The sequence below is a fragment of the Anomalospiza imberbis genome, unplaced genomic scaffold, assembly GCF_031753505.1.
Source record: "Anomalospiza imberbis isolate Cuckoo-Finch-1a 21T00152 unplaced genomic scaffold, ASM3175350v1 scaffold_514, whole genome shotgun sequence".
In the NCBI taxonomy this organism is placed as follows: domain Eukaryota; kingdom Metazoa; phylum Chordata; class Aves; order Passeriformes; family Viduidae; genus Anomalospiza; species Anomalospiza imberbis.
The window spans coordinates 22,145-38,976 of NW_027100124.1; the positions used below are offsets into that span (position 1 = coordinate 22,145).

The following is a 16,832-nucleotide window of genomic DNA, read 5'->3' on the forward strand; positions in this document are numbered from 1 at the left end:
GCCCCTCCAGACTAAGCCCCGCCCCCTCCCGCCTAAACCCCGCCCCCTCCCGCCTAAGCCCCGCCACCTCCGACCCAAGCCCCTCTCCTGCCTAAGCCCCGCCCCCTCCGGCCTAAGCTCCGCCCCCTCCGGCCTAAGCCCCGCCCCCCCTCCCGCCCAAGCCCCGCCCCCCTCCCGCCCAAGCCCCGACCCCTCCCGCCCAAGCCCCGACCCCTCCCGCCCAAGCCCCGACCCCTCCCGCCTAAGCCCCGCCCCCTCAGACAAAAGTCCCGGCCCCTTCCCGCCTAAGCCCCGCCCCCTCCCGCCTAAGCCCCGCCCATCTCCCGCCTAAGCTCCTCCCCCTCCGGCCTAAACCGCGCCCCCTCCAGGCTAAGCTCCGCCCCCCTCCCGCCTAAGTCCCGCCTCCTCCGGCCCAAGCCCCGCCCTCCTTCCGGCCCAAGCCCCGCCCTCCTTCCGCCCAAGCCCCGCCCCCTCCGCCCTAAGCCCCGCCCCCTCCCGCATAAGCCCCGCCCCCTCCCGCCTAAGCCCCGCCCCCCTCCCGCCTAAGCTTCTTTCCCAGGGAAAAGGGCCGGTCTTTGTCTCCAGGGGCTGTGGCCCTGAGTGGCCGGCTGCCTGCAAAATATCCGAACGGACGAGGATATGTCCCAGACCCAACCTGCCCCCACCTCAAACCTGTGCTGCCCTGACAGTCCCAAGGGAGCCCTACAAACGGACAGCTCTCTGTCCACAAGGCGGCAGCACTGCCGCCCGCCTCAGCCGGGGGCTGCCTTCCGCCTTGGGGCTGCAGGTAGGGAAGGCGGGCAAAAAAGAACAGGTGCGATTCCCTTCATAAATCCGCTAAAATAAATGCCCCAAAACATCCCGCACAAAAAAAAAAAAAGAAAAAAAAAAAAAAAAAAAAAAAAAGAAAAAGAAAAACAAGAAAACCCCCAAACAAAACAAAAAAAAAGCCCTGCCTCAAACCCAATAAGAGACAACATAAAAAACCTTTTCTTTTAAACTATATTGAAACTTATTTTATTTCTATATTTTTCACATATATTCATATTTTGATTTTTAATGTATATTGATGTATAAAGATATTTTATTCTATATTAAATTTATTCCTATTACTTATATTTTATTATATTTTCTATTTTTTTACATATCTTAATATATTGATTATATATTTCTATATTTAGATTTATACTTCAAAAAGGCTTATATTGTTTAAAATAAAACCCCTCCCTCTACCCAAATAAAAACCAAAAAAGCCCTTTCTTCAAAACTATATTTAAATATTTTTAAATATATTTTCATAATTATATTCACATTTGCATTTATACTTTATATTGATGTATTATATTTATAAATATATATAATATATTACACTGTAACAAGATAGATAAAATATTTATATTATATTTCATATATTCTACGAATACATATATTTACTTTAATTTTAACTTCCTTATACTTCTTAATATATTTATTATATATTTCTATACATATATTTCTTTCTTTTATTTATATTTATAATTTTGATAATAAAAACCCTGCCTACTGCCAAAGAGAAAATAAGAAAAACCCTTCATTTTAAAGTACATTTAAATATTTTTATATTTATGTTTTTGATATTTACATTGATGAGTGCTTCTATATTATATTACAATATATTGATGAACTATAATTAGATATAATATATATGATATATAATATGTTATAATAATATATATACAGTATAATATGTATTATATATTGAATCGATTTCTATTATTTTGTATTTTTTATATTTTTATATATCTACATATATTTATTATACATTCCCATACTTATATTTATATGGGGTTTGTTTATATTTATATTCTATATTTATATACATTTGTATAAACATATAAAATACTCTATATTAAACATTATAATGTCTTATAGTAATATATCATAATATGTTGTGTTTTATTTATATGTATTCTGTTTATATTTAAAATTGAAGTTTTATATTCCCATTTCTATATTTACATATTTGTGGTTTTTTATTATAGTTATAGTTATAATTTTGCATTTAAAAATTCTTCTGCCAGGGGCAGAAGGAGCGCCCTCCAATGCAGCGGCACACCCCGATTTCAACACATCAAACTCTTCAAGACCTGCAGCTTCCTTCAATTCAACCCCTGAAACTGACGCCACACTCAGGTGCTCACCTCACTTCAACGAGGGCAAATAAATGTGTTCTCCCCTTCAATTTCAACAACAGGGCTGCCCCCTCAATTTAAACCTTAGGATGATGAAAATGGGGGGGAGGGGGATTAACCTCAAATCAAACCCATCATATGGCAACAATATTTTCCCCCTTCCATTTAAAATAGAACACAGGGATTGCCTGACACTCCTGTGATACCCCTAACACCCTGGAAAAGGCAGGTTTGCCTTCAGCCAATACCCTCAAAACCACAAGCGAAGGGGAATCTCCCCCAGCTCAAACACAGACAATAATGGAAGAATTGCTAGAATTGCTTCTTCCCCCACTTTGAATTTCTTTTGTCCTCATAATCCCCCTTTTTTTTTTTTTTTTTTTTTTTTCTGGGGGCACCGGGGAGGGATTGGCAAGATGAAATTTGAAGGGGAAAGGATAAAAGTCCCCGCTACAAATGCACATGGGCTCAACTGTTTGGCTGCTGCTTCCCGGCACAAAGGTTTGTCCCTCGGCACCTCCTTTGAGCAATGCTCCAGGCATCCAAGTGCGTATCCAGGTGATCACCCGGACCCTATCAGAAGCCCTCAGAGTCCTTCCATGAGACAGCCCCGAAAGCCTCTCATAAACCCCTCTCATTCCGCAGCTCCGTGAAAAATTGAGCTGAGGCAAACTCCCTAAAACAGTCCCCGACAGGAGCCGGCCCCTCCTCATCTCCACAGCTCACACCTGGGGCTGCTCGGGGTTTCTTTCCAAATGAATTCAGAGACAAATTCCTATTCTTACCAATAGCTACAAAAACGAAACACTTGACGGGATTTAGTATTCTACACACACCCCTCCCCGTGCATTTTGGGGCAGCTTTGGGTCCCTCTGGGGGACGGCACCCAGCGTGACCCCGCCCCCCTCATTCGCCACCCACCTGCTCCTCCACCGCAGTGTGCCTCCCTCTCCGAGGGACCTTGGGGCGCCCCAAAGGACATCAGAGCCCCGCGTCTTCGCCCCCTTTTCCTGGCCCCCAAAGAAGGCACAGAATGAGTCAAACTGCCCTGCACAGCAGCCCAGCACTTCCTTCAAGCCCTTTCCACACAGAAAGGGATTGCTCCACCAAGAAATGAGGGCAGCCCCCAGAAGAGTTGAAGTTCCTCCCCAGCCTCACTGTCACAGGCGAGAGGCAGAAACAGGGAGTGACAGCAGAGAGGACACAGGAAGAAGAGGAAGAACAGGGTGCAGGATGAAATTGACACACACACAAAAAAAAACCCCAAACAAACCAAACAAAAAACCCCTGGGATGGGTAGCATGACAGAGAGGGATTAAAAAAGAACAGGGACAGTGAACGGGACACAAGGATTCCATGAGGAACAATGGCACAGAGAGCACCACAGAGCCACACAGAAAGGAACACGAGTGAGGCATGGAGGACAGAGAAAAAGACAGAGTGCCAAACACACGGCAAGGACAGAGGGATACAGAGACAATGAGGGAAACAAGGACTGAGATAGGAAATGACTATGACATGTGCAGGTGGGGGTGTGAAAAATGCATATTTTATGATTGGCTTTTCGCAAATATTAAATTGAATACTATATGTATTATGTTATATTGATTAGAAGTGCTGTATTGACATTTTAATAGTATGGTAAATGTAGTTTTGCAGTTAAAATAGAACCTATGTATGTGGGGGTTTTTTTTTACTAGCTCAAGCAAGAGATGAGATAATGAAGAAACTCTTCACACAGAGATGACAATGATGGGGGCCCATAAAGAATTACTGTCTCCTTATCGGAAAAGACAAACATTCTTCCACCTTCTCTCCGTCTTTATGGAACCACCAGGATTAAGGGGAAGAAGTTGACAAAAACCAGAAAAGTTCTTAATTTGCAAGGAATTTATGCATCATGTATGAGATGTATGAATATGCAACAGGCTATTGCTTTTAAAGGTTATTCCTTTGTTCACAAGGCATGCTTATTGGGCTTAAGTGCCCGAGAGCATCCGGACGTCCGTAATTCTTTGCTTTTTATTGTCTTGTAATCGTCCTAACTCTAAATTTTCATTACTCTAATTGTATTACTATTTTTATAACTATTTTATTATTAGTAAACTTTAAAAATTTTAAAAACCAAGTGACTGGCATTTATAACAGGGGTAAGGCAGGCAAGGCGCCAAAGAATGGAGACAAAGAGGCATGGCCAGCAGGACAGAGGCTTACCAAGAGAAGGGTACAATGAGGGAGGAGGACTGGGCAGCAGGTGCAAACAGGTACAGGCTAAAGGACAGTGAGAGGGACAAAGAAATACAGGCACGGTGCAGGACAAAGGAAAAAGGAGAGGAAGAAAAGAGGAGAAATAAAGATGTGGGCAGGGAGGGAGACAGAGACAAAAAGTAGAGGAGAGGGACTGAGTAATATTAATTAAATAAATGTTGAGTATTTATTTCTTGAAAGAAAAACAAGAACCAGAGAGAGTGAAGCAGTGAAAGGGAATGGGAGGGAGAGCATACAGGATAGGAAAGGAAAACAAAAGACACAGTGGACAGAGAAAAGGGGTGGAAAGTTGGATATAAGGCTGAAAGAAAAACAGTAAAAAAACCCTGGACTTTTATCAGAGAGTGTGGCTGATGAACGTGTCAATAAACCATGAACAGAACCAGTTACTGTCATGGCTTGGCCTGGGCCTCATTAATTACCATCTGCCCCTTGCAGGGCCATATACTCCCTGATGAAACATGAGGTGAAAGCTAAATGGTTGATGTGCTCCATCTTTCTTGGGCTCGGTAAGCGGTTTTTGTTATCAGGTCGGACCACACATACACCAACACCAGAGTATGTTTAAATACAGTCTAAACACCAGCAAGTTTACATATTTCCTTCCAAGAGAACAGCAGAAAAGTTATACTCAGTGACACAGACATTCCAAATACTAGGAGTGTCTTTAATGAGGAAAAACGATATAAAAGAAAGAACTTGCCTCAGTGTAGATCATAAAGTTCATTTAAACTCTGAACGGTAACCTGAACAAGCAGGCCAACTTGAAATTTGCAGGAGATATGTCCCTTAAAAAAAAGCGAAGGAAAAAACTGGGGGAACAGCTGAAGCAAATGAATTTAAAGGTCAATTATATTTTTTAAGAGTCTCTGCATTTTTATTGGAGATAGCAGAACAGCCTGCACCACCACCACCGTGAAAAAGCGCAGACAAAACCCCCATGCAATAATAAAAGATACAGGAACTTGAGTGTAGCTAGAAAAAATTAACTTTTTAAAAGCTAATTTATTTGAGATAGGCTCTACCTACAGACTTGTCCAAGGAAGAAAACAAACATTTATTGCTTCAGACACAGATATATAGAACATTGCTCTAAACTGGAAAAAAATAGTGAATTTTACATTTCAAATGCTTTGCGCGCAACATTAAAAGTTAATGTGTCACAAGACTTTATTTCAGCTATCCTCCTCTTCCACAAAAATCTTTTTATCTGTAAGCCCTACTAGTAAAGACATTCCATGGTCTCTCCATTGAAGGGGGCACCTGTGAATTACTACAGTGTGATAAACAGAAGCAAATCAAGAAAAATGAGACACAAAAGCTGTTATGTGTGGCTGCAGTACATAATCACAAATAGCTCAGTAACTATTTATGATGCTTACTGATTACTCTGACCACAGTAGTTCAAATCTTGGCAACTGGCCGCTGCCACCTCTACCAATGCAAGCTTGCAAACAAACAAACGAGTAACCTGGACCTTGACCATGTTTTCTATTGGTCATCGCTGCTTGAGAATAACTGGAGTCCAAATACCACCTGCAACCCTTTTTTGGCTCTCAGGAAGAGGCTAACAGACCTCTATGTACTGCCAACTTTCTCTTTGCCCAGGCAACAAGAATTCAAGCCTCACAAAGCACATGGTTAGGCAAATTAAGCATTCAGGTGGCCTAAGTATACTCTAATATTAGTTTAATTCCCAAACCCATGTAAAAATACATTCTAAAATAACCTCTTTAAAGGGGATCTTCAAAGTTGAAGATTATAAATAAACAAGAAACCAACTCCCTGCAGACTCAATCAGGGTTGTCAATTACCAAGAGGTTCTTAGTCCTCCTTCACAATACATTCGATACAATTAGTACACAGTTGGAATATACTGATACATCACTACATTATTAGAAGTTGTACGTGCAGGTTTCTATCCATCTCCCCTTTTACAGACTTGCTGGCAGAGGTCAGTTACTTCCCATAAAATTTCTTATTCAGAAGAAAGATCAGAAGATTGACATTCACTTTTGCTCTGTCGAACAACTTCATGACAGCAACACCTTCATACTGCAGCTGCAAGAGATCCTGCCAAAGAGAATATCTTTGAGTGAGGAATGAGTGAGGAATCCTCAAGAGCTGACAGAGATTATAAAAGACCCTGTAGCACAGTAGATCTTAAGGAATATCAGCAAAAAAAATGTTGATATCTTATGGCGTAAGATAGAAAAGTGAGAGACTTATTAAAGAGCCACTTTTACTGTGTAAAAAATAGTAATTATTAGGTATTTAAGATCTTAATTATTTTAAGCAGCGGGTTAAAAAAAAATTACAAAAGAGAGCAGAAATAGAAGGCCATTCTAAGTAAGCCAAATTTCAGATCTAGCCATCTCCAACCTCGACATTTGCACAGTAGCCATAAAGTTGCTGTAACATTTAGAACATTTAGGTTTCCTGTGTGCCTAATTCTATCATGTACCCATGAAACATTACAACATTCCACAGGGTCCCTTTCTGAAAGCTTTAGCTGCCACAGATCTTAGGGAAGCGGCTTACAGCACTTCAAATCTATGGCACAGAAAGAAATGGCATTTCAGTCACTATGCATACGATGTTGATTCAATCTCTCAGGTGTTTACGTAGACACTATTTCTAGTTATACTTTGCTTTGTCAGCGATACACCAGCACTGATTTTATCTCACCGATTAAATTCTTTCTTCAATCCCACTCCTGCAGGTAACACAGTGGGTAGGTGTAGGCATGTGGGTGGACTTGTGTGGTGTTGTATCCCTTGTTGCTGTCCTCTGACATCTGCTTTATCTGCAAAGCACTGCTACAAAGGCATAGTGGTATAGTATACCATGTGCCTGAGAAGCGAGTGACCTTGGGTAGCCCCACAAACCAACAAGTTCATGACCAGCTCTGACGGACTAGGACCAGAACATACTAGGGGAGTCCTTAAAGCAAACGAAAGGTGTGAGGCAGCTGTCCATCCCCGCAGCCAAACTGGCATGGACTAACTGAAATGCAAGGTGCTCCTGCGCGCAATCTGTTTCAAGAGGCCTGAAGCTTCCACAACTAACAAACCTAACGAAGACCAAGATGGACAGGGGGTGGGGGAAGAAAGTGACAGAGACACCAGGTGTGAAAAAACTGGCATGAGAAAAAGAACAGGGAACCGTTTGGGAAAAGGTCAGTCAGCACGCCTGTTCTGGTAGCCTAAGTAAGGGCTGACACCTAAGGAGGTCACCTAAGAACTGGAAACAAACAGGTAAGTATACGGTAGCAGAAAGAATACCAATACACAATGACTGGCTGAAGCCATCACACACAAGCCCAGATGACTGCTGCCACAGACTCCCAAGCTGTCTGCTGTAGCAGGAAATTGTTGAAAACGCAAGTGTTTGTTTTGTGTGCGTATGTGTACTCATAATTAAGAACAAAGACTGACAGCAGGCTTTCATTAGCAAAGAAACAAAAAGCAGTTTGGATCCCATGTACGTGTTACATCTGTTTCACCTGCAAACAAATGGGCCATTTTGAGAGCATTTTTCAGACTGTTTAGGCAAAAAACGTGTCACTGCTATTTTGATGAAGAGACTGGCAGGGGAACTTACGTGACACTATTAAATAAGACAGTTCTTACCTGATAATGTAACATAAAGGTTTCCATCTGTACACCCATGAATTTTGCTTTAACCTCAAAATCTCCTACTTCTTCTGTTGGACTGATTTCAAAAATCACGTTTTTAAACCTATGAAAAGGAGAAATGAAATATCGCAGGGAGGGAACATATGAGATGAAATGTGAAGATAAATTTCTAAGAATTCTCTTCTTAATTCTTTATTCTATTATCCCCATTTGAAATGAGCCCATACAAACCAACCAGACTCAATACAACAATGAATGGAAGCCTAACAGGTTCTGTGTCCAGTAAATCACATCTTCGCACAAGCGTAGCAGGAAACAGGGTAATTTAATCTAGCTTGTACAAGCTAATCTAAGCAGTCTACTTTAGTGCTGCACATTCATGCCTCATTTAGTGCACCGAGTACAAAGTATGACTCAGAATTGAAAAAATTCTAGTAACAGCCAGCTCCTCTATATTCCACACAAGACACGCCAGCTTCCCAGGGCTAGCAAACTACAGCTGGAGAAACTCAAGCTACCATAAAGCTGATTTTTCAACAATGAAAGCTATTAACCATAATAACAATTCACCCAAGGAGGTATCCTTCCATAAGTGTGGAGGTGAGAGAGAAGGGGCTGGGGGAAAGAGGATGTCATGGTTAAATCACATTACACTTCTCAATCAAAGAATTGCTTTGCTCCAACCAGAAAAAGAGAACTGCAGAGTGATCACTATGCAAGGTGTCTTGGCCCTAGGGATGCCAGCCTAGGTCATCAAAGCAACTTTTTCAGCTTTAATAACTAAGTCTACCAACAACACTAAAATTCCAATAACAAAATTGCAAGATAATGTGACACAGCCTCAAGCAGATCTCAAAATTTCTGGTCCTCAACTATCAGCACCTAGACTAGTTCTAAGAAAAAGACAAGAATTCAGCATACCTATTTTCCTTTTCCTCCAAAAATGCTATTTAGCTCTAAAGAGTTTTAAGTAGATACTCACTGGTTACCTTGCAGGTCCTCAATCTCTAAAAGCACTCCCTTCTCATGAAGTCGAGCTGCTGTGTATTTCAGAGATATCCTTTTACTGTTTTTGCCTTTCATCTCTCGAGGTTTCTTGGAGACTCTGGGGAAAAAAGACAAACCAAACAAATTAGAAGGTCACAAATAAAGACATTTTGAGCAGTAAATTTCCAATCCTATTTGAAAGAGGTCATAGAATCAGTACAGCTAATGAACTGTAACTAATGATAGGTAATTATGTACTTCTACTAGTCAGTTTACCTACAAAGCACTTGTAGCCCAGATCAGATGTTTAATTTTCTACTATTTACCAATAACATTTAAGCAGGCTGAATAATAACAATAACAATAATAATAATAAACAACCAAAGCAAACAAAAACAAAAAATACCCCCCAAAACATAAACATATGGTACTTCATAAAAAGCAATACCATCTCTCATTAGGCAAAATGGGGGCTAATGACAACTGACATGGAGAAAGCTGAGACTACTCAGAAACTTGCTTGTATTTTCCTTCAGCAAATGAAAAGGGTTCACATTTTCACATCTAACTGGAGAAGACAACAACATTTTTCTTCCCCCCAGAAAATCTCATTTGTTTAGTACTATAGCAGCTGGCTTCATTTGGCACAAAAACGGGGACAATTTGTGGTCAAGGGTTTCCTTGTAGCTAACTATGTTATTTTCATTCTCTGTTCCTAAGAAGGATGACAGGACAGACTGACTGAACAGCAAGTGCCTGTGTGGACAACAAGCTTCATACCACTGGACTCTCTGTACTCTCTTCTCCCAAAGGGACCAAAAAGTCATTCAAGACTGTCTTTTTGACACCATTCACGGCAAGGACCTCATCCTGTATTTTCTTACTACTGCTGAGACCCTTTTGCTAAAACTATTACTGTGGGAAAGAGCTTGGACAAGGAGCTTTGAGCAGATAGCATTATGGGTCTTCTTAAAAACACATGCTATCTTGTAAGAAGCGCCTCTAGGGCCATGGAACCACCTGCTGCAGGTCATCAGGTTCAAGACCATCTAAGAAACCTGAAGGTGTGGAAGTCCATGGACCCTGATGAGATATGCCTGATGAGATGGGTCCTCATCAGTCCTCATCCTGGTGGAGGAAGTGGCTAAGCCACTATCCATCCAGTGAAGCTCCTACCAACTGGAGAAGGAAAATAAGGAAGGCGCAATCTGTCTCACCTCTGTGACTGGCAAGGTCCTCCTGGAAACTATGCTAAGATACATTGACAACAAAGGAGGTAATTGGTGACAGCCAATATACCTTCACTCAGGTGCCTGGCCAATTTAGTGATCTGCTACAACGGGGTTAATACACCATTTCTGGATGAGGTTTCTGACTTCTTCTGCATTTCTGACTGACAATAATCATCTACCTGTATTTGTGGAAAAGCATTTAACAATGTTCCACCCAACATCCTTGCATCTAAACTGAAGAAACAGGGATTTGATAGGTGGACCACTTGATGGATAAGGATCAACCAGATGGTTGCACTCAAAGAATTGCAGTCAACAGCTTCCCTGTGAGAGTGGTGAGGCCCTGGGACAAGTTGCCCTGGGAAGCTGTGGTTGCCCCATGCTAGAACTGTTCCAGCCCAGGCTGGATAGGGGCTTGGAGCAACCCGGTCTAGTGTAAGATGTCCCTGCCCGTGGCAGGGCAGTGGGAACCAGATGGTCTTTAAAGGTCCCCTCAAAACCAAACCATTCTATGGTTCTACGGTTCCAAGATACTTACTTGCCCTTGCTGGCCAAGTTATCCAAGCAGGTCTTTATGTAACTTTTGTAATAATCTACTTGTTCTCCATAAAAAGTAGCTTTGGAGTTCAAGGCACTGTATGTCTGCTGCAGCTTCACTAGCTCCGCCTTTCTTCTCTGACGGTATCTACGCTGATTTCTGATATCCTACAGCCCAGAGAAAGACAGGCAGAGACTTAACAGTCATTTGAGCTCTCCACCTGCTCAGTACCACAGCCACTGAGTATTTGAAACACACCATTTGATTTTGCTTAGTCTTGCTTCATGCAAGGCTTGAGTACTCATTTGCAATTGCCCCAGTTTAAGTGTCACAGCTTTTTCTCTGTAATGACTATTTGTGGAACTAACCAACTCTACAAGTTGCACCTTCTGTGGCTTTCTCAAACTTCAGTTCTGTTCTAGCTGTGATGACTAGAGTGGACACTGAAAGCCCACGATATAAAAGCAGCAATTTTGCTAGCACTGGAAAGTATCTTACAAATCAAGCGCTACAACCATAGCAGTACACAGACTTCATCATTTTTCTTTGTTAGTCAGCCTGTAAGCATCACTTGCCTTAATATCTCAACAAGAAAACACTACATGCATTGACTGCTACTTTAATTTGTGACACATATTATCTACAGTACAATTAATTCTTATCAGATCCCTAAAGGTGATTATTTAGTTGGTTTACTTATGTAACATTTCCCAAATAGTTTTTCAGCAAACAATGTGATATAAAATACATTGTTACTGTAGCAATATACAATAGTACTACATCTCTTTTCTAAGTTTTTTCATAGCCATAGTTTTTTATCATTTAGGGATTCTTTCACGGGCACATTTAAATCAAAACAAAATAACAATTAGGATGTCCCAGAGTTATGAGCAAAACTTCTTTGTGTGAATAAGCTTGTAGAGGCACTACTTGAATTAGTGGAATGGAGCAGAAAATCACATCACACATCAGGACCTCCCTTCCAAGCTATTTAGTTTTTTCTTAAAGTACCTGAGAACCTGGCAACTCAGTCATTTGACAGAATAGAAGTGTAGTATAAAAATAAAGGCCTTCCCACATGCCAGGTGGTGGAAATGCTAAAACAAAAGGTATGATTTTTCTCTATAAATTAGCTACTAATAATCCTTTTCCTTCTGAAAACTCATGCCAGTTTCACAAAGCTACAAACTGGGAAAACTCCACGATGATTACTAGGAAACCATCAAATGGTATGGTATACCTTTGCAATGTCATTGATTAGTTCTTGGTATTTATTTTTGGCATTCACTGGCCCCAGTTCTGTCAACTTCTTCAGGCCTGCCTTGATTTTTTCTTTTTTTTCTTGGAGATTCAAGTTGCCATCTTCCTTTACAGAGACAGATTTTTTCATCTTATCAGGAGTTTTAGCATCACGAATGGCCCGTTTCTGCATAGCTCTATGATGCTCTGCTTCCTAGAAGAAGAAAACAAAAGCCTGCAAGTTCATAAGCAGATCAATTGCAAGGAGACAAAAAGAAGCAGAAACAGATCGTCTGATCTCTGGCATAACACAGGATAAAGAGTTTTGCTTGGCGATTCCCATACTGACTCGAATGAACACATTTTGATGAACACATTCTACACGTGGGGAACCAGGAGAAGCCTACCTATCATCCAAAGTGGTCTTCTACATAAATAATTTCTAGCAACTGCTGCAGGAGAAAGATTCACACGTACAATTTACTTTCACTGTACACCCTCCTGATTATCATAACACCCTGCTCCATCACCAGTGGAGACAGCTTCACTGCAATACCTAAACGGAGAGGCCCACATAAATCTAGACAGATGATAACTTCCAAGTCTAAAACCAGCACAAAGAGCATCATACTTGCTCTGAGGTAGCTGAAGTTTCCAAAATTTCAGTCAGCGTCTCCCCTGGCTGGAAGCGGATTACATCAACAATTAAACGTTTTGTGCTGCAAAGAGATCAAGGAGAATAGGAGAAAAAATTTTAAACACAAAGATCTTTAATACTTTTCTGTTCTGCAACAATGCCAATGTTACCGATTTATTTGAAGTCAGATTAATACTGGATGAGCACTCAGGTAGTCCTAAGCTAAACCAGACCAGAACCCTGAGTTAGCACTTTACTTTTAGGACAGTGCATTATTGGAAACCGGTTCCTCGTAAGGTTCCTCTCTGTAATATGCACAGTTTGCTCCCCAAAACTCCTTCAAACAGCAAGGCGGCTACCCCATATATTAGAAGGTAGCTGCAGTACTGCCACGTGGACCACAGAAACTGCATTCAAGGTGAAAGCTAAAGCAGGTAGCAGCCACAGCCCATTTGTGCTCTATAATATTATCCACCCATAAGCATGTTTCAGTGATCTCTAAGAGGTATCAAAAAACTCTGAAGGATTGTTTTCTTATGTGGACGGGAGACAAAGTAGATCTCAACTCCAGCCTGGTGATAGACAGGGTCATTTCCTTGATTTGAGCTGAGATTTAATCACTCTGAAGCACTTCTGTCCTTAAGCCACACAATGAAACCAAATAGCATCTCTGCAGTCTGGCTGGAATTATTTTTGGAATCACACAAAGTGCATCACATACCTTCCTCATCATCCACAACTTAAATGGATACCAGTGCAGCTAGTAAGTCTTTACTTTTGAAATCAATGTCTGGTGGGTAAGAAAATACTGATGTGTCTTTTAAGAAGTCCAGTTAAAGCTATTTTTGGAGACAAAATCTTCTTGTGGGAGATCACTTGTCTGTGAGGCCAAGTACATGCTGACCAAAGATTTTTCAATTAAACTACCTAGCATCTGAGCAGGAATGCATCAGAGGAGGTAAACACGCATTTAAATGTCAGGTCACTGCTCTGTACATCTCAGCAATAGGGATTTGCTTAAAACTAGCCAAGAGTCACTGTCAGTTAAAAGTTTTACAGAATAAAGATTCTGGCATTAATAAAATCCCTGACAGTCCATTGCTCTCTTTCCATTAGGGTAACAAGACCTATGCTTCCCAAAAAGGCTATTAGTCTTCATCAATTAAAAGTCATGCCACAGCATTGAAAAGGACGTGGCTACAATCTCAGTGTATCTGGATTAACAGCCCCCCCCGCATTTCCTTAAATTATGCCTCAATTTTCACATGCCGATTAACTGGTAAAGTTCCAGTTGCTCCTTCTTTTGAGTAACATACCAGGTAGTTACCCCCTACTTACTTTAACAGAATTGTCCTTGCATCCATCTCTGCATTCTCATCACCAGGAACATCAAATTTATTAGTGAGTGTGAGAGAAACTTCAGTCTTTGCTAGCATTTCCCTGTTGGGGTCATTAACGTTGCCAGAACCTTCCCCTGCCAAGCAGAGAGAGTTTATAGATTAAATCACATTCTTTACCTCCTTGACTGTTAGGACTTGGTATTTTTTCCCTACATAACAGACACAGAAAAACTAGACTGTTTCCTATACTGTCAAAAGGACACTTCAAAACCTAAACCAACTTTTAAAAGGCATCATCTTGAATATATTACAGACTTTTTCATAACAAATCTGAGAATACACTGGCCAGAAAAGCACCACAAAATGACCACTTCACATGCCTTAAAGATTTACATGTATTCCACACTGTATCTCAGTTTCTCACTGAGAAGAGTGGCTGAACTGCCAAAAGTATTTTAGAAACAAAAATATGATGATGCCTGTATGTTCATGTCCTCATCAAAATGCATGTTTCAAGCTAAGAGCAAAGCGCTTATTAGTAACTGAGCTCGTCATCATCTCTTGAACAAAGTAAGCTCACCCATCAAAAAGAAATTTTCTTGCTCTAATTGCGTATGAACTTTCACCAGAACAATTGTTGCTACCTCCCCCCCCATTTTTTAAAGGGCGGCAGAAAGATCTGACATACTAGCCACAGTGAAACAATGCACACAGGAGAAATGAAATGGGGAAGGAGGGCAAGTTCCAGCTAAACCCATGGTCTGTGCTTGTTCAGATAATGCTTCTTACAGTTCTTTGCCAGTGCTTGGAAGAAAATGTGCTTGCAATCACTCCTTTAGAAGGTTCCAACCTTTCTCATCAAGCAACTTCAAGGTAAGTGTTTGCTGTCAGAGCATCCTCTCCAAAAACTGTGCCTGGTTTGCCTCCCTCCCCTCTGCTAGACTAGAAACTTTGAATAACTGCAACATAGAAACCAATGAAGGAGAAAAAACTTCTGCATCTTTCCAGTATGTGTTATATCCTGAAGCAGTAAACTGTGTCTCAGGTTTCCAGAACAGTTTCACAGATTAGTAGTGTTAGTTCCTTCTTCGCCCAACCAGAAGAGGATAAAATAATATTTTCCTTCTGGAAAATAACTCTAAAAGAGGGGAAAAATGTTACCTGTCCACATGCCAAAGACCCTTAAAGGAACACATGCTATTTAATACATTACTGTACTCTGAAAGGAACACCTACAGGTCTCCAGTAAGGAGGACGGATCTTTGCAAACAAGGTGGAACAGGGACACAAGCACAGAGAAATATCTCCAGTGTAATGGAAGAAAGAAAATATGTCAATATCCATCTGTCTTCTAGAAACTTTTAGAGTGGGATGAGGTGAGATGGGTGTGGAGAAGAGAAAGAACCCCCGTTTTTTCAGGGCAGTAAATTATGCAGAGAAAATATACTGCAACGAATCTGTTGCTGCTTTTTAGAGCACGTCCTCCTGAAGGACCTGTGATGATTTCTTACTGTTTCTTTACTGCACTTTACATCATTCCAGGTAATATCACATATTACTTTAGCAGAACAAACTAGACCACCTATTAAGGACTCAATTGTGGAAACCTCTCCAAGATCATCCAGCAGCTCGTGAATTGGATCATTGTGCTCAGGAGCAATTGCATCTTGATGGTCTAAGAGCAACTAGACGAATAGAAAAAACAATTAAGTTTTAACAATACATCCTTTTCTAGACAGTAGAATTTCATTACTTTAGGCTGGTATCTTTTAGAAAAAAAATCACTGAACTCCAAAGCAGCAATGTCTATATTCAGAGCTGCGTCAATAACACTCTAATGCTTTCCAAAGAAACTTAGTGAAGCCATATCTAAATTACTTGATTCTATAAATCAACAAGCTCTCACAAACTACAATCATGACAACTTTCAGCCTTGTATTTGGTACCTTTGCGTTTCACACAGAAGCAGCATTTTCTTCACAAACACTGCTTATAAGGAGCAACTGTGACTAATGTATACTTACAGTGTGTGTATTGATGATTTCACCGATAGAAATATAAATTACTGGTTTAGTAAGAGTCACCAAGTCTGAATATTCATCAATATTAAATTTATCCTGCAATTCCGGAACCTCACAGGCAGCCTGGAAAAAACGTCTTCAGAACAAAGAAGGACAGAACACTCAGTATGACTCCGGGAATCAAGTGATATGTCAAGAGTATTACCTCCCCTCCCCATGACAATTTCAAGCACAGACTCTCCTCTTTAAACTATGGTACACTATGGCATACTGCAGTTTGCAGCTTAAGCTTAACACATCAGAAGCCACCTAGTAAATTCAATCACTGATACTGGCCATGTTGACATTTGCTCATTTTCAGAATTGACAGAACTGGCTTCAGTGACCTCGTTCTCCTGCCCCCACTGCATTATTGTCCTTTGCCCCCAACTACCTCTGGTTACCTTTTTTCCAAAACACAGGAGATACAACAGTTCTTGAACAAAAGCTTACTTCAACTACATGAATAGCTAAATGCCAACCTGCTTTATTCCTGATCACCACTAGATTTTCATGTGGAACCAGGGTTCACATAGGACGGAAGAACGTATGTCTGTTCTGGTTGTCCACGTCCAAAGTACTGTTAATAAGTACGTGCAAAAGCAACCTTTATTCCGGACACCTGAAACTCCTGACTTTGCAATCTCATGAACATACAAAGCATTGCTCATAAATTCCAGGTACACATTTTATCTGCCATTGTCACTGATGCTTGTGGCATT

General features: G+C 41.0%; 1 protein-coding gene across 1 annotated transcript in view; it reads right to left on the minus strand.

Moving 5' to 3' along the window:
- Positions 1 to 6,250: 6,250 nt before the first annotated feature.
- The window catches only part of IQGAP1 (IQ motif containing GTPase activating protein 1), a 37,845-nt gene continuing 27,263 nt past the window's right edge, over positions 6,251 to 16,832 (minus strand). The window contains exons 28-36 of the mRNA XM_068178616.1: positions 16,075 to 16,207; positions 15,633 to 15,735; positions 14,049 to 14,184; positions 12,705 to 12,792; positions 12,075 to 12,287; positions 10,835 to 11,001; positions 9,060 to 9,182; positions 8,072 to 8,180; positions 6,251 to 6,512 (exon numbers count right to left, since the gene is read on the minus strand). Of these exons, the coding sequence (XP_068034717.1) occupies positions 6,399 to 6,512; positions 8,072 to 8,180; positions 9,060 to 9,182; positions 10,835 to 11,001; positions 12,075 to 12,287; positions 12,705 to 12,792; positions 14,049 to 14,184; positions 15,633 to 15,735; positions 16,075 to 16,207 (1,186 nt within the window). The 3' untranslated portion in view covers positions 6,251 to 6,398. The remainder of the gene's footprint in view (positions 6,513 to 8,071; positions 8,181 to 9,059; positions 9,183 to 10,834; positions 11,002 to 12,074; positions 12,288 to 12,704; positions 12,793 to 14,048; positions 14,185 to 15,632; positions 15,736 to 16,074; positions 16,208 to 16,832) is intronic.